Genomic DNA, 26129 nt, shown 5'->3' on the forward strand with positions numbered 1-26129 from the left:
TCAGTTATGCACACAGCAGATTTTTCTTTGTAAAGCTGTCATCCAGTTTGGATTGGACAATAAGTAGCAGCCCCAGAAACACACTGTAAATTTCAGAGTTAGGTGAACAACATGCTGAGGTTGGACATTCATATTGCAACAAACTATACCACAATAATCTCCTGGCAGCCATCATGGCGCCTTTGCAAACAACATCTGCCAATGAAAAAAAAATGTAATCCAACTTGGACCAGATCGTATTATCTCCTGCCAAGACTGATATTTGATTAGCAGAGAGCAAGAAACATAAGATATAGCATAACAGAAAAAGAACGACATTTCATTTTTTTTTAAAAGATGTGTTAAGTTTGTAGAACACAGTAAACAGAGAAACTTTGTCAGGTGATAATAATGCTTAGCCTTTGGGAGGAAATTCAGTATCAGAGAAATTATCCTTTTTACAAGCTGTTCCTCACTGTGCATAAGGGGCCACGTACTGGAAGATCATTAAAATGCAAGTCTGCCTTTCTTTTATTACCCATCCTTATTTGCCTCTAGAAGCTGGTGGTTGAACCGCTGCAGTTCTTCTGCTGATGGTGCTCCCATTAGGTAAGGAATTCCAGGATTTCGATCCAGCAATAATGAAGGAGTGGCAGAATGGCCAGGAATTTTCTCAGGCGTTCTGCTGACCAGCTCTTTGTAACTTTGATGGACAATCGTTAGAAACCCTGGATATACATGTACATGGGGTTTCCACCATTCTTCCCCTGGCCAATCGGGAGAACCCCCAAGGAAATTCCCAGTGTATATGTCCAGATCAGGATTGCGTGTGACTTGGTTGCATTAGTGGGCAACGACCTCGCTATTCTTGTCCTTCCTGCTGGTAGAAGTCGCGGTGAAGTGAGTTGCTACACTGCATCCTGTAGATCATAAATATTGCAGCCACAGTGCACCAGTGGTAAAGTCTAGTACCACAGGCACCAATCAAGCCGACTGTTCTGTCCTGGATGCTGTCAAGCTTTGAACGTTGGTGGCGTTGCACCCATACAGGCGAGTGGCGAGTATTCCATCACACTCCTGAGCTTTATAGATGTTAGAGAGATATTAAGAGGTCAGGAGGTGAGCCAGTCACCAGAGGATCCAACCTCTGCCCTGCTCCTCTACCCAGTGTTCTTATGGCTGGTCCAATTAAGCTTCGGATCAAGAGCGACTCCAGGGTGTTGATTGGACCGTTTCTTGTTGGAGATAGTCATTGCTTGGAAACCATATGGCACAAATATTACCTGCTACGTGTCAGCTCAAGCCTGGATACTATCCAAGTCCTGCTGGAGGTTGGCATGGGCTACTTCATAATCAGATGAAGCTGAACACCAGAATTGTTAACGAACAGCCTCACTCCTGACTTTATGATGGAGGGAAGGTCATTGATGAGACACTTAAGAATGGTTGGGACTGAGGATCTTGCCTTGATGGACTACTGCAGCAAGGTCCAGGAACTGCGAAGATTGGCCTCCAATAATCATTCCTCTTCCTTCACATCAGATATGACTCCAGCTATTGGAAAGTTACTGCTTGACCCCCCACCCTCCCTTGACCTCAGTTCTGCGTGGCCTCCTTGATGCTACACTAAGTTGAATGTGGCTTTTGTGTTGAGGGCAGATACTTTCACCTCCCTTTTGACATTCAGTTCTCATGTCCAAGCCAGGATCAAGGTTGTGATGAGATCTGGAGCCCAGTGGCTTTGGCAAAACCTGGACTGAGCAGGTTCACTTGATGGTACTATTGATGACTGTTTGCATCACTTTGCTGATGATTGGAAGGAGGCTGATAGGGCAGTAATTGGCTGGGGTGGATTTGCCCTGCTTTTTGTAGAGAGAGGACATACCTAGGCATTTTCCACATTGTCATCTTCCTGATATGTCACAACATTGGCCTAATGTAGATATGAGCTACTAACAACAGCGTGGTCCCAGGTTCAATGCCTAGACTGTACTGAGTTAGCTAGCTAGCTAAGAAAGGGAGCTGTGTACTTTGAATAGTACAAATGGTTTCAGCACTCCAGGGTTCCCACTCCTGATTTCTAACCAGTGACCTATGTTGGAAAATGTGTATGTTGATACCTGGTGAGGACATGTTTACTGTTCTCCACAAATGGATGGGGTTGGGGGGGTGGGGGGGGAAGAGGCACAGGCGACAAAGGAATCAGGCTCAGCTGGGATGTGCCTCACTGTCTAATAGCCCTCCAACACTCACTGTTCAGGTTGAGACGTGCAAAAAGGGCTTTTGAGATGGGAAGCTAGCTAACTCCTATGGAACTGTACCCTGGCATGAATGAGCATATACACAGCAGAACAGAAGAAATACAATTTTAAAACTCAAAATGTACCAGTTGGCAGAAAAACAAACAAGACATTAAAAAACACACCAGAAATTCAAAACTTGTCTTTAATAAAGTACCCTTACAATAGCTTTACATACAGAATGCTTTGGTTATAAATTTTTAAAAATAGTTAATTGTACTATGGCATGAGATCATTTCCTTTTAGAATGCAATTTAACCTCGTAGTTGGGTTGGATCATTCCTGGGCAGGTTTCATCAGTCTCTGGCGTTTGGTGTTTGAGTATTGTAGGTCTGATTACATCTATATCACGTCCTAAATGATCCAACATGGTCGGGATAATGGTAGGAGGGGCATCAAAATCCACCAAGTAGTATCTGAAATAAACAAAATACTGTAAACAAACTCACTTTAAATAAATGACTACTTTTTAAGTGACTTATAGCCTTTAATGCCCTCATCAGGCCACATGGCAACTGAAACATGATCAGAGACACAACTGTAATATGTGCTGCTAGTGTAAAATCTCTCCCACACTTCCCTCCCCAGTCCCAAAATGGCTTAGTGGGAAAATACACTGGAAGGTTTAACCTTAAATCCTTTCTGTGCTGAGTTAATTACTATCAATCAGGGAAATAATGAGAAGTACAACTGAGCTGTACTACTGGTTTCGTAAATCAAACAAAAAAACATTGAAAATTATCAGGTAAGCAAAATCTTGCTTTAAGAAATAAACCAGAGTTTTAATCCCAATCTACTATACTCCCCAATAGCCCTTTTCAACCACAACATTGTTGTTGAAGGCTATTCTGTACCTGCCACAGATATTGTTTCATGATCAGCTGATAGAAGTGGCCACAATATGGAAAGCCACCTCTCCCCAGACGAAATGCCATGCTACTGTCCAGAGATCAGATATTAAAAAAATGTCAGGCAAACTAGGGGCCATTAATTTCACCAAAACTTACGAGGAGCAGATGGTTTTGGGCTGTAAACCTTTCAAGAGGAGTAGCATCACAGAAATTAGTAGTGATGACAGTCAGATCGTCCTTATTTACTACTTCAACATCCTGTATGACTACAATTACCAACACTCCTAAATTAAGCTTCAGGATTTATGAATTTACACATTTTCTCTGTTTTCGTTAATGGAGATGAGAAAAGCATGATATTCTATAGAATTCAGGCCATTGCAGCACTCAAAGCACTCTTGTAATGGTTCTACTAAACTTTAGGGACTTATAGCTTTATTAGAGGCACTCATCACAATCTTAACATCGTAGGATATGGAAGCTGTGCCAAGACTGTAAGGCTGCCAATGTTTAAGAAGGGAGAAAGGGATAAGCTGGGGAACCCATAGGCCAGTCAGCCTAACAAAGGCAGTGAACTAATATGGGATGAAATAAATACTCACTTCGAAATGAGTGGGTTAATTAAGGACAGCAAGCACAGATTAGTTAAAGGCATGTAGCATCTAACAAATTTAACAGAGGAAAAACCGAATGTATTGATAAAGGAAAGGCAGTGGATATTATGCGAATGGAATTGCAAAAGGAGTCTGATGAGGTGGCACATAGGAAACTTGATCGTAAAATTAAGGCACATGATATTAAGGGGAATATTGTAACATGGATAGGAGGTTGGATAAAGGACAGTAAACAGAAGTGTCCCCCACAGGTCAGAGTTGCGACCATTGCTTTTCTCAAAATATAAAAATGATCTGAACTTGGGTATGGGGCACAATAGCAAAATTAGCAGGCTACACAAAAAGGGAGCATGATTTACTGTGAAGAGCACTTCAGGATGACAGACGGCTAGAAAACTGGGCAGATTGATGACAGGTAAAATTTAATACGAAGAAATGTGAGACGATACTTTTGGGAGAAAGAATGAGAAGAAATGCACACTAAAATGTAAAACTTTAAAAGGAGTAGAAGAGCAGAGAGACTAAGGGGTTTAGATACACAAATTGGAAAGAAAAGCATATGAGATTCTTGGTTTTATAAGAATATAAAAACAAAGAGGTAATGCTAAACCTATCTGCATAATTGGTTAGGCCGCAGTTATAATATTGTGTCCAGCTTTGGGAAAGATAGCGCGGCCATGAAGAGGGTATAAAAGAGATTTAGTAAGAAAAACCAGGGATAAGTGATTTTTATTACGAGGAGTGACCAAGAGTCTGGGGTTCTTTTCAATAATACAAGAGAAAGAAAAGGTGAAATCTGATATAGATGTTCAAAATTAATTGTGGAAGCAGATCCATAATAGCGTTAAAATGGAAGTGGATTATTTGAAAAAGAAAAATTTATGGATACGAGGAAAGAGAAAAAGGACTAAATGAGCTCTTTGAGAACCGCACAGGTGCAATGGGCCGAATGGCCTCCTTTCTCTCTACTGTAAAATTCTATGACGGAGAAATTTGCACCATGTCGTACCCGATTTTTGGGTGCTAAATGAGCATTCAGGGGATGAATTTCGGGCAGCAATATCCCGTGCACGATCTCCCCTAGAAGTGCCTAGTGTCCAAGGGGCCAGCCTGAAACAGGCATTGGGCCCCTTTAATATGCTAAGCAGGTGCCTGACATCTGTTAGAAGACTGTGCTCCCAAATTTGGCAGAAACTGGCAAAGCATGCATCGCACATGCTCCGCTCAGTTATTCCAGGTCGACATGCCACCTAACCAGCAGATCTTAAAGGGGCTGCTGGAGGCCGGCAAGATGAAGGTACGTCATTTATTTTTTAAACTTACCTTAATGTGAAGCCAGGAGGAAATGCACTGTGGGCCGTTGTCAGCCTGAGCTCCTACTCCCCTCCAGTTCACGTTCCAGCTCCCAGAACCTATCTGCACGCCAGCATCTAGCCAGCTGATTTTGAGAAGGCCCTGATCGGCGTGTTGCATCCGCGGTTTGCCGGTTTTACAGAAACGAAGCCCAAGGCCCAATTTGGAGTAAGTTCCAGGCACGCTGCCCACTTCATGCCGATGACCGGCGCGAAACCAGTTTCTCGGCCTAAATCTTGACTAAACATTTTGCAAAAGTGCACGTCAAAACAAGCAAATTAGCAAATTAAATAGCGTCCATTGAAAATAAATGGGATGGTGCCTGCCTGCTGGTGTGTAGCACCGAGTTTGAAAATGTACTTTGATAGTTTCCCAAAGGTCTCAAGCAAATCGTATACCTGTAGCTGCTTACGGCACATTTTTATTCATTCTGGGTTGTTAAATGAATTGTAGTCAAGAGAAAAAAGGTCAAAAAGCTCACCTGTTTACCCCAACCGGAGTGACTCCTGCCAATAAAGTCAATGAACATTATTACAAGCTCACAAGAGCAGTAAAGGCTCCTCTACTGATTATATTGCTGTTTCTGTTGGGGTTACGCAGGGATAACGTACAATATAATTACACACTTGTAATTATATGGCTACACAGTTGCTTTAGGTTAAAATAATCAGTTACAAGGAGACAGGCATGTTGCGTGAAGTAGCATTCCATACTGTAATTCAAAAAAAGGCTTACAATTACCAAGCTGAAAAGGAAAAAGGAAATCCAGTGGCTCACTGTCATACAAAGATAAGGCTGCAAACAGAGAATGTACATTTACTATTTAGTACTGGATTTCTATTTACAAAGCTACAATAATCACTGTCGCCGGTCTCACAGTATATTCCTAGAAATTTATTCCCTGTGGTAAGTCATGTTTGCTTAATGACTGTAATTTTGCAGGTCTTGGCAACACTACAAAATGGATTTTTCCACTCCGATTAGCAGTGTTGGAGAACAAATGAAAGACTTTAAAAAAGGAGTCTGGCAAAGCTGTCGCTTATTAATTTACATTTAGTACTCTTCCTCTCAGTTATTTCCTCAAATTACATGCGGTGAAACTTTAACATAGTTCTTTTTCCCCCATCTTAAAGGTGCTGCACATTCATTCTGAAACCCCCCCCCCCCACCACCACCAAAACAGACCCACAGCCCTCACACACAATCAGATTTTTCAAAATAGTTTTTCTTTTAAGTAATTTGGAAAGCCATAGAGAGCATTATCCAGGATGGTGCCAGAGATGGGAAGCTATTGTTATGAAGAGAGACCTGAGATATTGGATGGGAACTCTCGCGATAGTTTTGCAAAAATCAGAATTTCTCACCCACACCGTGAAGCAGAGTTCTATCCACTAGAACATGCAGCAACATCAGATAGGAATGATGAGAGAGGAGGAGAGAAGGATGCCATTGTAAATTGGAAGGGGAGAGGAGAGTGTCAGCATAAACTGAGGGGAAGGAAAGAGTCAGTGTGAACTTGGGTGGGGGAGCGGAAGCTGCATGCCAGTGTGAACTGGAGGGGAGGGGGGAAAAAATAGTGAGAGCCAGAATGAATTGCTACAATTTTCCTTTATACAAGTGGTAGAATGCTCCACTGATTACATGAGGGCCCAGCACACACGCCAACTTAGTGTAATTGTACGTGATAGGGCTGTTTTTGAGTTGTCAAGCTTGTTTTGAGACTGCTACAGTTTTTTTGAAACTATTGGTCAGTTTTTTCTAGTTTTCTAGGTTGGTATGTATGCTAGGCCCTCATGTAATCAGAAAAATACCACAAGGTTTACCAATGAGATATCAAGACCTGTATATGCACAACGGATGCCACGTTTTAGGAGGCAAAGGGAATAGTCCATTGGAAAAATGCCCAAAAGGACAAAGTCTAGTAAACAATGTGCAATCGATGAACAATATATTTCAACATTTCCTGATATGTGCTCCCAGCAGGGAGGCTCCATGAAGGAGGCACACATTTGGAAAATGTGAAGATTTCTCTACAGGCTCATAAACAGAGAGATGGGAAATAGTCCCTTGAAGTCCCGAGGCTTTGCCTGCTTACACAATCTGTACAGTACTGAAACCAGCTTTTAAAACTGATATAGCAGGATTGTCCAGCATAGCATCACAACCTCTGGTTAAGCATTTAAGGAGCCATTTTAATGCTTAGCATTAAACTCATCAAAAGCAGCTATCTGGATTGACACCTACAGGCTAACTTCATTGTAATGAACCACGATTATAACGAGCCCCTGGTTTTAACGAGCCCAATGGCCAGCGCTGAATTTTTCCAATGGAAATCAGCCCCAATACAACAAAAAACTTAAACAGGATCGATCCGGATGCAATGGAATTCAAGTTGAGGCTAACTGAAAGATAACCAATTGTAGTGCGAATCCCGGACAACTTATACATTCGTTGCCTGATAAGACAACCCTCACACAAACTGAAATGGGGCAAGGGGCGTGGGGAAACAACTGTAACGAGGAAACAGGCATGTGATCAAGATGCAGAGTAAGAGAACTTTGTTGTCCCGGAAAACAAAACATCAAATCATCGATGATTTGGACCATAAAGGAAAATCGCAAGCCACAATCTGCAAAGGGCACTGTTGCAACCGGTTGGACCAACAGAGGAAAAATTAAGTCTGCTTTTGGCGAAGATGAAACACCGAATCGGAGAAAACAAATCCGTACTGCGATTCATGAAGATCTTGATGAAGACATATCGCTGGTTTAAGAGCCAGAGAATAATATTCTGGTGTTGGCCGATGTGTTACGCTCAAACGCCGAAAGATTTGCCTGATCTTTAGGCATGGGAAACTTCAAATGTTCAAATGGATGGCTGGATCGTTTTAAGCAACGGCATGATTTAAAATTTAAGGCAGTCATCGGCGCAAAGGGTAGGGTTAATACAGAGGTGACTAGCGCATAGCTGACTGATGTTTTCCTATCGCTTATACAGAACTACAGTCCAAGAGATATTTATAACGTCAATGAAACTGGACTTTTATCAGCTCTTTCCCAATAAATGCTGCCAATGTGTATCATGCCTGTGCTGGCACTAAACAGAGCAAACAGTGAGTTACACTATTACTAGGAGGATACTTGGATGGAACTGATCATCTGCCCCCTTTTTTAATTGGTAAAGCAGCGAATCCCAGGTGTTTTAAAAATAGAAAGACGCTGCTAGCAATATACAGGAACAACAAAAAAAAGCTTGGATGACCGGAGGCATCGGGACTGAATGGATCAGAGCGTTGGACAGAAAAATGCCGTAAAGTAATGCTGTCCATCAACAATGCCCCTGCACATCCGTAAGTTAAAGACCTGAAAGCAGTCACCGTGCATTTTCACCCCCTTAATGCAACAAGTGTTCTACAACCCATGGACCAGGGTATTAATCAGTGCTTCAAAACCTAGTACAGGAAGTTCCTACTGAGGGAGATGTTAACAGTGCATGGACAGCAGTAAAAAAAAAATCCAGGTCGACATCACACAAAGTATGGGAGCAGGTGCCAGAACGTGTTTTGTGAATTGCTTTAAACTTGCTGAATGGAGATGCCATCTGTTAATGAATGCTGAGAATTTCAGAAACAAAATTTACAGGAAATTGAATTTGAAGAAAACCAAACCCCACACGAGCAACAGTGAGCAATGAGGACATTATTGAATCAGTGACGTTGATTTAGCGAATGAGGAAACTTATGGTAATGAGGACGTGGAAGGCACAGAATCAGTTATCCCTTCACTGAATGAGTTCAGAAAGGCAATCACAACTGTGCGAAACTTTAAAGTCACTGCCTGGAACTGAGGATGTTGTGGATTGGTTAAGATAGAAACAACATGCATTAAGAGAAACACGAATAATATGAAGCAGTGTACAGTCTATGGTTTTCTTTAAACATTAAAATGTTCAATTCAAATTGGTCATTTATTTTTCTGCAGCAAATCGCCAATCCCTACAATAGTGAACACCATGATATAACAATCTTTTCTGTCGGTTCTGAGGGGGTTTGTTATAGTGAAGTTCACCTGTATATATAGGTAGTTCCTTAGGCCAGAGACCAAGGTATTTCAATCCAATCTGAAGAGCAAACCGTGATATGATGGCTATTCCCTTTATTAACAGAAAATTTGTAGCAGAAACCCAATTAATACTGGTAAAGGCACCAGTTATAAGGTCCGGCTTCAGGACCAATTACGTGGACAGGGAGACAGTAGGACCCAACTAGGCTCAGCTCCCAATGAAGGGACAGTGGTGATGAAGTCACACCCTGTGATCCCAATCTGTTCCATGACACTGATAATTTAAAACTGTTTTGCTACACATACCTACAGCAAAATACAGCCTCAGGATTGAGTCAACTGGTCCCTCTCAACACTAAGCCAGACCAACGACTCCAGGATCTTTCAATATCCTGTTCCTTTTAGTTGTTTGGGTTTCTGAGTGTGTTTACTTGGTGCCAAGTTCAAAGTGCAGCCAACTTAGACCAATGTGTCAAACCAGATGAAGGTTACTTATGCATCTTAGTCAACATCTTGCTACAGGATTATGAGCAGCCTTGTAGTTTGACATGTGCTTTGGGGTTTTGCCATATCAGAGCAACCATCCTTGCTTCCACAATTTCCTGAACACACCAGGCCCTTCTAGATTGGTGCTAACAGAATTCATAACTGCAGGAAGACTATAGATATAATAATCAATTTCAGAAATGTCAGCAAACTGACAGAAAACCAGAGCTCACAGTCCAATCATACGGAAGAGAAAAGGTTTCTCTCCCTCACAAACCAGAGCAGCATTTAGTGTCCAATAATAAGTGGGGAGCCAAAAATAATTAAAGATAGATTCATGAGAAAGTAATGCTCTTCTGTAGTGTGTGATGGGGTAAGTGTGCCAGCCAGAAAGTTGTTTAAAATTCATTTGTATCTATTGTTAATTCCCAGTTAAATTAGCCATGTGAAGCATGACAAATACAAATTACTTTTTTTTCTAAAACAAATAGAGATTTGATTGAATTACAGCATATAAATTTTATATGATTCCATACAACAGGCAGCAATGGAAATTGATGCAGAAAACAATTATAAAGATTTTAAAATTTATTTACATAATCCCTTCTCATCCTCCATCTCTTTTTAGGTTTCCCCCATTCCTACTCGAGGGTAACCATCAGAAGCCAATTCGGACAGTTAAGTCTGAAAGTCACTCAAGGCTAAGAGTCAGGATTGATTTACACAATTTTAACATTGGTGCAAAGTGGATTCGCTTTGCACAGATGCTAAAGTTGTAGTGTAAATGAACTGGCTCCAGAGTGAAGCCTCCAGTGGAAAGTCCAAAGCTTCACAGCCATTTGGCTGCCCACAATCCTAGGATCTAGGATGAAGATTTCTTTATAACCATCACTCTTATTCCACAATGAGTTTGGCAAGAGATATATTTCTAGGAGATAGGATGGAGTCTTTCAGGTCTTTTCTCCTGCAATATAGACTGTTCTATTATGCAGTGATCCATCCACTAAACTGAATAAAAACAGATGAAACACACCCAAGGTATCAGTGGAATTCAAACTCATGACCCCTCTAGTTGGGAATCCAACACTATCACCAAAGAAGTCCAGCAACTCATTTTTCGAAATGAAAAGATGGAGCAATGTTTCATCGTTCGAACAAGGTCAGACATAAGAAACTGTGCCCCCCCAATCATAATTCCATCCTCACCATCTATACATGATTGCAGTAGAGACTCAAAGACACAATAAAGTAATAAATCTAACCCAAATGTCTGTCCTCCTGAGGATAAAACCATAGGTTTCCTGTACGTTATAAGTATTATCAGCACTTCCTGCTTTATCATTCATCTCTCTTACACCAGCCATATTTCCACTGGCACACTACAATCTCTCTTGTAAATAATGAAGCTGTTATTCATTGCAACTTTTTAAACCATATTCCATTCGATCAATGTCTACTGGTTGATCTAAGATAAGGTCATTTCCAGTTTAACCACAAGAACACTTACAAAACATTCAACCCAAAATATCACGTGTCTTTTGCATTCAAAACAGTAAGTTATATACATAATAAACACATACATCTTTCTTACAGGATATGTTTAGAGGTCAGTTGAGGGAATTTGGAATTTTAAAAAGTTGAAAATTAAACGTTATTACTACAATGCCTCACAGCTAAACTGGATGCTTGCTAAGTTAGAGTTTTATTACATTTTTATCTCAAAGATTCAGTTCCTTGTACACTATTTATCAGTAGTGCAAATGTCTGCTCCATACTTTCAGCTCATGGCTCCATTTTCAGTAAGAACAAGTGGTCCATTTGTAAATAAGATCTCATGCAAATATTCTAAAGGAATCAAAAATGTGATGTTCACTAAATATTACATTATTCAGAACTTTTAAAACTGCACAAGTGAACTGTAAGATTTAATGCCAGTTTTCATTCATTCAGTATTAAACAAACAGACTTCTTCTTTGCTTTTAAGCCAGTGTATCTTTTCTTAAAAAGGAACTATAGACTTATTTCTCCCCCCACAATCAGTGAATTGATCTCCTCGTGCCAATTGGTCCAATCTTCCTTTAATCAGATTCCGAATCTGTTGGAATGACATATGCGATAGTGAACTGTCGCTATCTCTCACTGGCTGCATGGTAAACAGTCAAACTGTAACTGGAACAGGGTCCAGCTGCAGCTTGCCCACAAACTAAACCGCATGTGTTGGCACAAATACAATTCCCATTTGACTTCTTTCACCTCCTGACTCCCCAAAGCCTTTCCACCATCTACAAGGCACAATTCAGGAGTGTGATGGAATACTCTCCACTTGCCTGGATGAGTGCAGCTCCAACAACATTCAAGAAGCTTAACACCATCCAGGACAAAGCAGCCCGCTTGATTGGCACCCCATCCACCACCCTAAACATTCACTCCCTTCACCACTGGCGCACAGTGGCTGCAGTGTGTACCATCCACAGGATGCACTGCAGCAACTCGCCAAGGCTTCTTCGACAGCACCTCCCAAACCCACAACCTCTACCACTTAGAAGGACAACAGCAGCAGGTACATGGAAACAACACCACCTGCACGTTCCCCTCCAAGTCACACACCATCCCGACTTGGAAATATATCGCCGTTCCTTCATCATCACTGGGTCAAAATCCTGGAACTCCCTTCCTAACAGCACTGTGTGAGAACCTTCACCACACGGACTGCAGCGGTTCAAGAAGGCGGCTCACCACCACCTTCTCGAGGGCAATTAGGGATGGGCAATAAATGCCGGCCTTGCCAGCGACGCCCACATCCCATGAACGAATAAAAAAAAGTATTGTACCGAAATTGATTATATTTTTAAAAATTTTACAATGTATGAATGTTAAAAACTTTATTAACAATACAATAATTAAGGAATCCATCTCCTTTAAGTGTTGGTTTTTCAAAAATCAGATCTGCGCCTATTTGCTATGCTAGAAAAATAATTGCAATATCCCTTTAAGTGTATAATTTTGCAGAATTACTCATTACACAACTGATATTATTTCACATTTGAACAGGTGGCAGTACTGGTAAAACCACTGTCCACAGATGGCATAAATGATTCACAAAGAAATACTGTACTATGCTTGAATCAAAATTTTAATCAACCCCAGAAAGAAACAAATAATTCGGGAACACTGCATGTCTGAATCAGGATTTTTATAATAGGAATAAATGACTTTGTATATTTGAAATCTACAATTGGATCACGGCTGCGTTTACCTGGAGTCAACTGCATTACTAACCAGTCACTTTTAGCAATAGCTGTGACCACAGGGCTGTTTAGTCCTGTTTAGTTTGAAGGTTACATTTAAATTAGAAACCAAAGCAGCAGTCTGAAAAAATGGCTCTTTAAAGAAACCAGTTTTAATTAAATCTAATACAATCTGAGGCCATTTCAATTAAAGGACAGGGTTTCACCGCCAAGGCATTGTTTAAAAAAAGTGAAAGCTACAGAGAATCCTTTCTGCTCTATAATTCTGCTGATTCATTGTTTAAACAAAAAACAGTGCTGTAGGATATTGCTTTGATAGAATTACTGAGAATTAGGGAGATGAATTATCACTAAAGATATTCATAAACCTAAGCATGATTCTACATGAACTGTGTTTATTAATTCAGCTCTCCAACACCATCAGATTCAGTAATCTTTCCAAACCAGTTCTTTACTGAAGTCAGCAGTACTCACTGTTTAAACAAAAACATTTATGCAATTGACTGAAAATGAATAATGGAACAAGGGAGTAATAAATTTAATGAGAATTCTTCGAGCCAGCCCTACTGGTGCTCAAATCTCAATGAAGGGACTATTATACTGCAAATGTTGCATCTGTGGGATGTGGTTTTTATGGCATTAAGAATCAAGAAAAAGTATAACTACAGATTTCCAGTATCAAAATGGGAATGATGCAAAATTTCTGTATGCAAAATAATTCTCCCTCTACTACTCAACAATACGCCTTAGCCTAAACGTCACCTCTTATTGCATTAGTGTGGCACCTCTATTTGCACACAGCCATCGATGTAAGGTTATGAGTTCAATGCCAAATGGTAACTGTAGGTTGAGATGTATTTCACATAGCATTTTATAATTGGCACAGTGAGATTTTCATCCCATCAAGAAGGGCTGAATTTAAATCTGGGACCCAGAATTCAAAGGACAGTGTTGTAAACCATTGGATAACAATTCCATACTCTGTAACCTCCTCCAGCCCTACAACCCTCCGAGATCTCTGCGCTCCTCCAATTCTTGCCTCTTGCGCATCCCCGATTTTAATCACTCCACCATTGGTGGCTGTGCCTTCAGCTGCCCAGGCCCTAAGCTCTGGAATTCCCTCCCTAAACCTCTCCGCCTCTCCCCCCTCCTTTAACACGCTCCTTAAAACTACCTCTTTGACCAACCTGTCCTATTATCTCCTTGTGTGGCTCGGTATCAAATTTTGTTTGAAAATCGCTCCTGCGAGGTGCCTTGGGACGTTTTACTATGTTAAAGGCGCTATATAAATGCAAGTTGTTGTTGTTTTGGGGGGGGCGGTGGTCACAGTAAGGGTGCAAAATACCTGCTGGAGTGCAGGGTTAAAATATTACTGCTCATAGAAGAAGTCGCTATTCTTCAACTTGGGGATTCCCTCAAAATTCCACTTGATCTTTGTTTTTTTTTAAAAAAAACAAAGATCAAGTGGTCGAACACGTGAAAAAGCAACTTACTTAAAGGCAGTCGACATGGGTTTAAGAAAGGGAGGCCGTGTTTAACTAACCTGTTCGGAGTTTTTCAATGGCATTGTGTACAAAGGAAAATGTGATTCATAAAAAGATTTTCAGAATGCTTTTGACCAGGTTCCAGAAGACTAATCACAAAAATACTGAGTCATGGAGTGGCAGATAAAGAATCACTAGATAGAAAACTGGCTCAAAAACAGGAGATGAAGCATAGAGACATTAGGTGTGGGTACCCAGGAGCCAGCCTTGGGACCTTCACTACTTTTTTTGTTCAATTAATGACTTGGCAAGGGTACATATACACTTGTGTAAAAGATGACCCATGTACAAGATGAAACTCTATCATCTAACTTCTATCCCCCAAAAAATCTATGACACTCCTTTAAGACGAGGGTCAACATAACAAAGCTTTTAACTACAGAAATTCTCCCTTTCACGTTGGCTGGTGTTCATAAATACATTTTCTCCCTTCTTGCTCATTTCAACTGGTGTATTCCTATGTGCTGTTGTTCTGCTCCTACTACTCTGTGATATTCAAATGACAACTGTCCTTCTTGCCTTCAGTCCCACTCCTGCTACGGTTCTGCAAGGCTGCTCCAGACACATGCATCCTGCTGGGCTATCTCGGACTTTAAATCAGCAGTAGAGCTCGGACTGAAGTCAGGATGGAAAGTTGCCATTTAACTATCATACTTCTAGAACAGCAGAGTGACAGCTGACAGCTATGACAAAAACCACCTAGGAGGGAAACCATAGGGTGGACATGCCCCACATATAAAGCAACCCCCTTGCGTTTACTACCAAACAGGGACATACATTTCTAGTCTCATATGCAGGCGTATACAGTATCGTAAACAACATTTCCAAGTTTGCAGATGGTAACTAATTAGGAGGCAAGGCAAATAATAAGGAACAATGTAACTAGGTTCAAAATGATTTAGACGTATTAGGTAATAGGATGGGTTAATAGGATGCAGATTCAATTCAATGTATACAATGTAAAAAATTACTATTGGGTTGGGGGGGGAAAAAAAGCAAATCAATGGGCCAGAAATTGCTCACATCGGCATGGCAACGTTCGAAGCAGCTCCTGCAGATAAAAAGTACAAAATTACTTACCGTAGATCCGTGGCATAGACTTGCGTGATTTTGAAGCTTTGAAAAAAATCGCGATATCAGCCCAGTCTCTGAACAGCGTGGGTTGATTCGCATGGGAAATGACTCTGGGAATGGAATCCACACCCACAAGCAGGCAGGTAGGGATCATTCATTTAATGTAAACTTCCATATGTCAGTAGAAACAAAAATTTAACATATCTTATAAAAAGCCAAGCAAATGATTTAATTTAATCAAACAGACAGAAGTTAAAAATAAAAAAAAGTTAAATTTTTTTTAAATGATCACAGAAGAGTAGTATGACTCCACATCTTTAAAATGTAATTTTTTGGTTTTTTTGCAGTCGTTAGGAGTCATCACACTTTTAAAAAGTAGCGCAGAGCTGGTATTTTTCAGCATATCTTTTGGTGGCGCAAGTATTTTCGTTCCAGCTAGGCAGATGGGTAAGCTTACGATTTTTGAATAATTTCAGTGATTGTAGCATACCAGGCCCCTTTAATTAGCAGCTGTCAAACCACCGGCAAACCAATGAGAGCAAGTTCATGATTTCCAGGTTTTAGTGCGTATTTGTGAACTTGCTTCCTGGATTCGCCAGCGGAGAGGACGCCATCGAGGGGATGAGCGATTTCTGGCCCAATATAACCTCTAGAATTCTTTCCTGATCAGCATGCTGTATGACAGTGCAATTTAACATGTAATCACTCTTTTGGTGTCTAGACTGACAGTACTTAGGGAGTGCTGCATTGTTGGAGGTGCTGTCTTTAGATTGAGACATTAAACCAAGATCCCATGGCACTTTTTCGAAGAAAGCAAAGCTCTCTACCTTAACCAGCACCACTAAAAACAGATTAACTGGCCATTTATCTCATTGCTGTTTGTCAGACCTTGCCGAGGGCAAATTGGTTGCCTCGTTTCCCTAAAAAATGGTGACTTTACTGCAAAATTAATTTTTTGGCAATGAAGCACTTTAGGACCTCCTGAGGACCTGAAAGGCACTATATAAATGCATGTTCTTTCTTTTAAATAGATCAGCAGTACAGCATGTTGATGTGGCAATTAAAGACTTCAAGATGACCAAAGTGAAGTATTTAGGATTGTGAAGGGAATGACTAAATCACTGCAGGCAAATTGTTCACTATGCAAAATGGTTCTAGGTTCTAATAACTGCAACACAAGTTAAAAATTAGGAGAAAAGGACGTCAGGCAGAACCTTTTCGGCCAAAGGGTAATAAGAGCAGTGGAACAAGTTAACTGAGAAGGCCATTAAAGTGGGCAGTTTAAATGGGCTTGAGACAATTAGACTTATTCCAGAAACAAGAGGTTCGAGGAAATTGGGAGAAGGCAAATAGGTGTGACTGAACTATAAACATGACACAGACTTGTTAGACTATTGGCCTTTTCCAGTTTCATAGAATCATAGAAAATTTACGGCACAGTGGGAGGCCATTTGGCCCATCGTGTCCGTGCTGGTCGAAAATGAACCACCCAGCCTAATCCCACTTTCCAGCACTTGGCCCGTAATCTTGTAGGTCACGGCACTTCAGGTGCACATCCAGGTACTTTTTAAAAATGAGTTGAGGGTTTCTGCCTCTTTCAGGCAGTGAGTTCAGGACCCCTACCACCCTCTGGGTGAAAGCAATTTTCCTCAGCTCCCCTCTAATCCTTCTACCAATCACTTCAAATCTACACCCCCTGGTTATTGACCTCTCTGCTAAGGGAAGTAGGTCCTTCCTATCCACTCTATCTAGGCCCCTCATAATTTGGTACACCTCAATTAAATTACCCTTCAGCCTCCTCTGTTCCAAAGAGAACAACCCCAGCCTGTCCAATCTTTCCTCAGAGCTAAAATTCTCTAGTCCTGGCAACATTCTCGTAAATCTCCTCTGTACCCTCTCTAGTGCAATTACGTCCTTCCTGTAATATGGTGACCAGAACTGTACACAGTACTCAAGCTGTAGCCTAACCAGTGCTTTATACAGTTCCAGCATAACTCCCTGCTTTTATATTCTATACCTCAGCTAATAAAGGAAAGTATTCCATATGCCTTTTTAACCACCTTATCTACCTGTCTTGCTACCTTCAGGGATCTATGGACATGCACTCCAAGGTCCCGCACTTCCTCTACACCTTTCAGTATCCTCCCATTTATTATGTACTCCCTTGCCTTGTTTGCCCTCCCCAAATGGATTACCTCACACTTCTCTGGACTGAATTCCATTTGCCGCCTTTCTGCCCACCTGACCAGTCCACTGATATCTTCCTGCAGCCTACAGCTTTCCTCCTCACTATCAACCACACGGCCAATTTTTGTATCATCTGCAAACTTGTTGATCATACCCCCTACATTTAAGTCCAAATCATTAATACGTATCACAAAAAGCAAGGGACCAAGTACTGAGCCCTGCAGAACCCCACTGGAAACAGCCTTCCAGTCACAAAAACATCAGTCAACAATTACCCTTTGCTTCCTGCCAGAGCCAATTTTAGATCCAACTTGCCATTCTCCCTTGGATGTCATGGGCTCGTACTTTTTTGACCAGTCTGCCATGTTGGACCTTGTCAAAAGCCTTGCTAAAATCCATGTAGACTACATCAAATGCACTACCCTCATCGACCCTCCTTGTTACCGCCTCAAAAAATTCAATCAAGTTAGTCAGACACAACCTTCCCTTAACAAATCCATGAGGACTGTCCTTGATTACTCCGTGCCTTTCTAAGTGACGGTTTATCCTGTCCCTCAGAATTGATTCCAATAATTTGCCCACCACCGAGGTTAGATTGACTGGCGCGTAATTACTTGGTCTATCCCTCGCTCCCTTTTTAAACAATGGTACAACGTTAGCAGTCCTCCAATCCTCCAGCACCACACCTGTATCCAATGAGAATTGGAAAATGGTGGTCAGAGCCTCCACTATTTCCTCCCTTGCTTCTTTTAACAGGCTGGGATACATTTCATCCGGCCCTGGTGATTTATCTACTTTCAAAAGATGCTAATCCCCTTAATACTTCCTCTCTCACTAAGTTTATCCCATCAAATATTTCACACTCCTCCTCAACTACAATGTCTGCATCGTCCCCCTCTTTTGTGAGGACAGACGCAAAATATTCATTAAGAACCATACCAACATCTTCCGCCTCCACACATAGAGACCAAAAGGGTAACCTAATAGGCCCTACTCTTTCCTTAGTCATCCTCTTCCTCTTAATGTATTTATAAAACATCTTTGGGTTTTCCTTGATTTTACTTGCCAATATTTTTTCATGTCCTCTCTTTGCTTTCCTAATTTCCTTTTTAATTTCAACCGTGCACCTCTAGGCTTTCTGTAGTACTGAGTTCTCAGTGTCTGACATAACCGATCCTGTTCTTACCCTGTTTGCTCCTTGACATCCGAAGGCTCTGGATTTGGCAGCCCCACCCTTTTTCTTTGTGGGAACATGCTTACTCTGCAACCCTTGAATGCCTCTCTGCTCTGACATTGATTTACCTTCAAGTAGCTGTTTCCAGTCCACTTTTGCTAAATCACTTCTTAGCTTAGTAAAATTGACCTTTCCCCAGTTGAGAACCTTAACTCCTGTTCTACCTTTTTCCTTTTCCATAACTATGCTAAAACTGAATATGAATAGTGAATTATGATCACTACCACCAAAATGCTCTCCCACTGATACTCCTTCCAACTGCCCAGCCTCATTTCCTAAAACTAAATCCAGAACTGCCCCCTCTCTTGTTGGGCTTGCTATGTACTGGCTAAAAAAGTTCCCCTGAATGCAATTTAAGAATTTTGCACCCTCTATACCCTTGACACAGATTGCATCCCAGTTAATATTAAGGTAGTTGAAATCTCCTGCTATTACTGCCCTACTGTTTTTGCATTTCTCAGAAACTTGCCTACATATTTGCTCTTCTATCTCCCTCTGACTGTTTGGGGGTCTGTAGTACACTCCCAGTAGTGCGACTGCCCCTTTTTTCTTCTTTAGCTCAACCCATATGGCCTCATTTGATGACCCTTCTAACGTATCATCCCTCCTCACAGCTGGAATTGTTTCTTTAACAAAAATTGTCACCCTCCCCCTCCATTTTTATCCCCTTCCCTATCTCATCTGAAAACCCTGTAACCAGGAACATTGAGCTGCCATTCCTGTCCCCTCTTATCGTACTGCCATGTGTCTATCTGTGCCCTCAGCTCATCTGCCTTATTCACTATACTCCTTGCATTGAGGTATACACCTTTAAGCACTGCCAAACTCCCTTGCTGTTTCTAAAAATTCTCATGTAAAATTCCTGCTTGGGACTGAAAGCCAAGTATAGACACCATTTAAAATAGAGTTGTAGTTAAACGATTCCAGAATATGATCATTTAAAAAAATGGTTTGATGTTGATATTTTTTAAGTCAGCAAAAATAGACTGTACAGTTGGTGAATCAAGCATGGTGACATTTCTGTGCAACGAGAGCTTTTTTAAAATGCAAAACTCATAGGAGTGTCACTGGAGCTCTGTGTAAAAAGTCTGACAAATATCAGTTAAGATGATTTTGGTTCAATTAATATAAATGTCTTTTCAAACCAGAGGAATTGTATTCAATGAAATGTTAAGAGTAAGATTTATGATCGAAACAGATTTCAACATATGGAACTGTTTATTTTTGAATAAACAATGAGTTTAATCAAAATAGGTTACACTGTTAAACCAAAATAAGTGGCTTCACTCCAAATGTGAAATTTGATGGGTTTGGTTAAACCTCCTAACATCTGGTTAAGCTCAAACTTATAGCTATTATATTTTTACACAATTACTTTTCTTAGCTCGAGTGATACTTCTACAATTTAAAACCTGGGATACAGGAAAACAAAAAGGTGCAAGTGTATCTGCTTGGATACCAGACCATAATGTGTATTCTCTGCAGAACTAAAATCACATCTCCGATATAAATATTAAAACTGTATAGAGATTCTCATTATTCCGATTTGAATTGTGACCAAACTTCTATTCTTCACACTGCCTTTGGCATTGCAAAGTAGGGTTCTGACAATTTTTGCATTAACAGCTGTTACTGTTAATCCTTAAAATATAATGGCGTAAAAGTCTGTACAGGCTGCTTGAATATAAAATCTATTATACCAAGATAGAGGCATTGGTGCTGGATCCACTGCTCCTCTGCTGTTTCAAATAGTTCTTTGTCTTTAAAATAGTCCAAACTCAGTCTTTTGGTGTGGACCAGGAAAAACAAAATCAGCCAGGGTTTCCGACTGATATTCAGTGACCCTTACTGAAAGTGTATCTTTATAGATGCCAGGACAATATTGGGCTCAACTATGATGCCCTCTACAGTTAATTAGCTTGCTGACACACACACACACACACGGGGGCAAGATACCAGATGGCCATCGGCAGACATGAAAAATTGTGAGGGAGGGATGTGGGGAAAGAGAACAAAATAATTATCTTGAGTTCAGATTATCACAATTGCAAAAGCCCCTTTCCCCCAGTCCTACACCCCATTTCACATGTCACCAGCCTCACGGATATATATTGCCATTCTTTCATCGTGACTGGGTCAAAATCATGGAATTCCCTATCTAACACTATAGTGGGAGCACCCACTCCAGCGGTTCAAGAACTGTGGATGGGCAATAAATGCGGCCTTGCCAGCGACGTTCATGTCCCATGAGCAAATTTTAAAAATCTAATTAAAAGGAAAAGACTTGCCCACACACAATACTGGTACCAAATGTTCTCAGTATTCAATGCCACCTCACCTTCAAGGTACAAGAATGACTGATCATCTGTTTGGTTTTCCCTACAAATTGCTTCATTTAGATATTCGTAACTCCCTACTGCTCAAAGGAAGGACGGCACATCCCTGCTATGTTATTCTTTTTCATCTCAGATTCACTCTATACCTGAAGGATCAATTTCCTCCATCCGAATATACTATTTTGTGGCAGTGTACACCATCATAAGCTTCATCCTCCAGGCACACCCATAAGTGTAGGAGTAAAAATGCAAATAAATAAACCTGATAAACCCTACTGAGTTCATCCCTAAGGTAGTCAAAGGAATGGGAAACTATATCCTGTTACATATTAAGTTTCAATAAGTAACAAACAATAAAATTCCACATTGTACATATCTGGTACAACATTTGAACCTTAAGCTACCCATGAAATATTGAAGAAATTAGGTGTGAGCCAGTGATCTCTTCCATGTATTAACTTGTTCCAAGGTCCCAAGAAATTGTGTCAATCACTGGGAAGGCCATTGATGAACTCAGGGATTTTCTTGTACTAGGGATCCTAAATAAATGCAAGTTGCTATTATTGTTCATTCTAATCCACTAAATGTATTGGCAGATTCTCCATTTCACCTTGCACCCCAGTATGGAAATTTTGTTGAATTCCTTTTGTATGCTGCACAACTCCATCCACTAAAACTGCAATGTGGGCTTTCCAGATCCAGATAATTTTGAAAATAGTGCAGTCAGATTGAATAATATACACTCCATGGTAATGTCAAGCCAAGTTCCATGAAATTTAGTCTCCATTTCTGTGAGCAGTGGCTTCAACAAAAATAGAGCAAGGACGGAAAGGGACTCATGCTCTTATTATGGTCTTATGGGACAAGAGGGTCTGAGCATCTGTGCATTCAGAAGCATTTAAAGAACAAACTTGCATTTATATTACCACCTTTTACATCCTCAGGGCATTCCAAAGTGCTTCACAACCAATGAATTACTTTTGAAATGTAGACACTGTTGTTCTGTAAGCAAATGTGGCAATCAATTTGCACACAGTAAGATTGCACAAATGAGATAAATGATCAGATAATCTGTTTGCATGATATTGGTTGAGGGAGGAAATGTTGGCCAGGACACCAGGTGTCCTACTCTTTGAATAGTACGTCAGGATGAAGCCTCAGTTTAACATCTGATATACAGCATCTCTGATAAAGCAGCATTTCCTCTGAAGTGTCAGTCTAGAATTTGTGCTCAAGTCATAGAGTGGGGCCTGAACCCCCATTCTTCTGACTCAGAGTAGCGGGTAATGCTATGTCCTACTGTGTCCTACGCTATGGACCTTGACCCTTCACCTTAATATCTGCATTTTAAAAAGTTTGGGATGAAGGTGAAGCTTATGGTGTTGTACACTGCCCAGGAATATCAGATTGGAATAACTATCCATCTTTGAGCATCGGGAACATTGCTGCAAAACTTTCCCCCGGGAGAATAAATGAACAGGACAGAGTTCTGTTGTAAACAATTTTACAACACCAAGTTATAGTCCAACAATTTTATTTGAAATTCACCTGAGGAAGGAGGAAGCCTCCGAAAGCTTGTGAATTTCAAATAAAATTGCTGGACTATAACTTGGTGTTGTAAAATTGTTTACAATTGTCAACCCCAGTCCATCACCGGCATCTCCACATCAGGACAGAGTTCATGATACAAAAACAGAAAATGCTGGAAATATTCCGCAAGTCAGGCAGCATCTGTGGAGAAAGAAACAGAGTTAACATTTCGGGTCGATGACCTTTCGTCAGAACTGGAAGGAGTTGAAGATTAAACAGTTTTTAAGCAAGTACAGAGCAGGGGGAAGGGGGGGGGGGGGAAGAGGAAGAGGAGGGGAGGAAAGAACAAATGGGAAGGTCTCTGATAGCGTGGAGGGCAGGAGCGATTAAATGACAAAAGGGATGATGGTGCAAGGCCAGGAGGATGGTAAAGTGACAAGTAAAGAAACAAAAGATGGGTCTAGAAGAGCTGTAAATGGCAACATCATACTTGCTGAGTATTTCCAGCATTTTCTGTTTTCATTTCAGATTTTCAGCATCCACAGTATTTTGCTTTAGATTTAGAGTTCATCATACAGTAGACTGTACCTGGTCTTTGCTTAATAGGCCAAATGACCGTTACTTATTTTTACCTATCTATTGCCTGCTTATAGGTGACGAGAGACCAGGACAGGACATAGTACAGTGAACATGTATAACTGCATGTCCAGCTTAGCATTGAATTGAAGTGATGGAAATTACATTTGATTGTGTGCATCAGTCTTTCTTAAATACTTCTTGAACATTTGTGGAGCGAAGCTATTTACTTTATGTAATTTTTAAAGATCAATTTTATTCTATCAAGCAGCTTTGCTGCACAGGTGAAAAAAATGTCACTATGAATGTCTGTACATTAATCATGTGTTCAACACGGCAGCTCTGCCTTTCAGCTCTGGTACTTCAATTTGACTCCAAGATAAACTCAATGTTTATTTTCATAAAAATCTCAGTCTGGCAAAATCTACAAATAGCTTTCTGTGGCTTATTTTGAAGTATTTGGAACTCAGATCTTAAAATATTTAATATGCAAACCCACTGTGCAATTCCCACAAACAGGGAGAGGGAAGGGTGAAGCTGGTACAATATATCTAAAACATCTCTACATAATGGATTCAAGATTAAAGTACAAATACATGGGGGAAAAAGAAGAAACTAAGCGATGCAATAGATTAGAAGGTTGTCCTTTTCCCTCTAGTGCTAATCTTGAATCCAATCCAGAATGATAGGATAAAAGTCTTATTTCACTGGCCGGCTGCAAGGGTCCGATGCGAAACAGGACAGTCTCCATTAAGCTCCTCGTAGATATGGGTTCAACACAAGAGTCTAGAATTTGGCATTAAAGAGCAATTTCACTCAGAGAAGCCAGAATGATGGTTGGTGTGTGGTGAAAAAAATGTATGCCAGTGCAATACAAGATGCTTTTCTGATGCTGAAGTTTAGGAACACTAGTGGGACAGAATAGAGTGTAACTCTGCATGTTACTGTTATTTCAGATCCGAGAGGTGGCACTGGGTGTTAACAGCACTGACATCCCTCACTGACGGATACAAAATAAAATATGAATGCATGCATACTTATGAGATGCCAGTGATAAAAATAAAGCATTTTTGTCTGTTAGGTTGCTGGTCATAACACACACCAGGTTAAAATTGATTACCACAGCTAGCTATTTCTGCAAATTACAGGAAATAAAGTTTGGTACACAAAATGAATTATGATGCATCTGTGGCTGGTTCATTTCAAACAAAACAGGGTTTAATATGCTAACATTTGTTGAATACAGAGTCATTGGTGTCAATCTGTTAAATAATTTCATTAATAGCTGACTGGACAGCATGTTAACTTTCCATTAATTACAGATCATGGAAAATAGTTGGGACAATGTGATTGACATCTTGGGAGTATTTTAGTGATAGTGGGTTTGATTGACAGGCATGTCTGGGGTAAAGACCTGGGTGGGTCTGAGAGAAGGGCAGGACCAACACTTCTTTGCAATCCTATTGACCAATAGTTCTGCGGCCAGCAGTTTCTGATTGTGGTCTTAGATTTGGCTGCTTGGACTCAGCCCAAACCAGTCATATGTACAAAACTATTTCGAGGCTTCAAGATGGCACGAATGAAGTGAGCAAGTGTGTTTCAAGGATCAGATTTACATTGAGAGTTAATGCAAGAGAAACGTCTGTTTTGATTTGACATTTCGAGGAGAACAGTAAAGGGTATAATTATAATGAGGGTACTGTTTGTACTGAGTGCTGTTCTTTGACTTGTTTAATGCTGAACAAATTTGCCCATTTTGCTAGAATGTATATTCAGCCATGTTCCCAAGTTGCATGGCAGCATGTAATAGCACAGTATTCAGCAGTTCATTGACAAGAATTCTCCATTCGGCCTCTGGGTCTCAGTACATTTACCCAGATATTAGACAAGTAAGGACTCACTCTGGATCATAAGATGTATGAGGTATGTGACACTGAACCCAAGGAGAATACCTAGGGTAAAAAAAGCCAAATTTAATAGTTTACAACATTTATAGCAATCACCAGATCTTACAGCTTTCTACATCAGACGTACCCGCCACTGGTGTGCCGTAGATTGTGTTTGGATATTTTGTATGGCAGTGTCCGTTCTCCCAAGTTCTCAAGGTTCCTCACCACAGCTCCATGTTCTATTAACGCCTCCACTGTACGCCGTATGGCAGCAGCTGTCTCAGGCTATCAAGTAAATAATGGAGGTGGGGGTGGGGGAGAAGAGAAGAGAGAGAAAAAGAAATATCAACTTTTGAGTCCAACAGCTGTTAGCATCACACAAGCCCTGACACTTCTCACTCAAAGGTAGCAAGCTGTTCCTGAAACCATGTAGGTCTAATAAAAAGGAACTGTTTGTTTGCCTCATCTTTGCCTGTTTTAGAAGATAATTTAAAAATGTTATATCTTCAGAATCTGTAAAATTGTATGACCTTTATTGTATGTCTCTATTTAGGAGATGGCCAACAGCATATTTCAGTCACCTCTCGATGCCTGATTTTATACTTTGGAACCACATCATGGGAGTAGACATCGAAGGTAGAACTTCACCTCCTGTGACATCATTAACAAGGGCTGTAAAATGTAGGTAAAGTTCTCCACTCATGATATCACAGGAGAATGCAACAAAAAAATACCTGCTTTTAGGGTGCCTCTAATAAGCAGTTCTACAGCAAAGAAGAAAACGAAATGACCGCAAGATACCGATATACAAGTATCTTCCCTTTAAAATGTTTAGGAAAGAAGGAATAATTGGGTAGAATATTCGTC

The 26129-nt window shown here is 40.6% G+C and overlaps 1 protein-coding gene across 4 annotated transcripts in view; it reads right to left on the reverse strand.

Annotated features, from left to right (window-relative positions):
• Window positions 1-2406: 2406 nt before the first annotated feature.
• The window catches only part of mrps6 (mitochondrial ribosomal protein S6), an 83622-nt gene continuing 59899 nt past the window's right edge, over window positions 2407-26129 (reverse strand). For 3 of the 4 annotated variants that reach the window (XM_067993242.1, XM_067993240.1, XM_067993243.1), the window contains exons 2-3: window positions 25408-25547; window positions 2407-2695 (exon numbers count right to left, since the gene is read on the reverse strand). In XM_067993242.1, the coding sequence (XP_067849343.1) occupies window positions 2512-2695; window positions 25408-25547 (324 nt within the window). In that variant the 3' untranslated portion in view covers window positions 2407-2511. Of the gene's footprint in view, window positions 2696-25407; window positions 25548-26129 lie in introns of those variants that run through there. The other variant, XM_067993241.1, reaches the window with a different exon arrangement.

The sequence above is a fragment of the Heptranchias perlo genome, chromosome 11, assembly GCF_035084215.1.
Source record: "Heptranchias perlo isolate sHepPer1 chromosome 11, sHepPer1.hap1, whole genome shotgun sequence".
Taxonomy (NCBI): Eukaryota; Metazoa; Chordata; class Chondrichthyes; order Hexanchiformes; family Hexanchidae; genus Heptranchias; species Heptranchias perlo.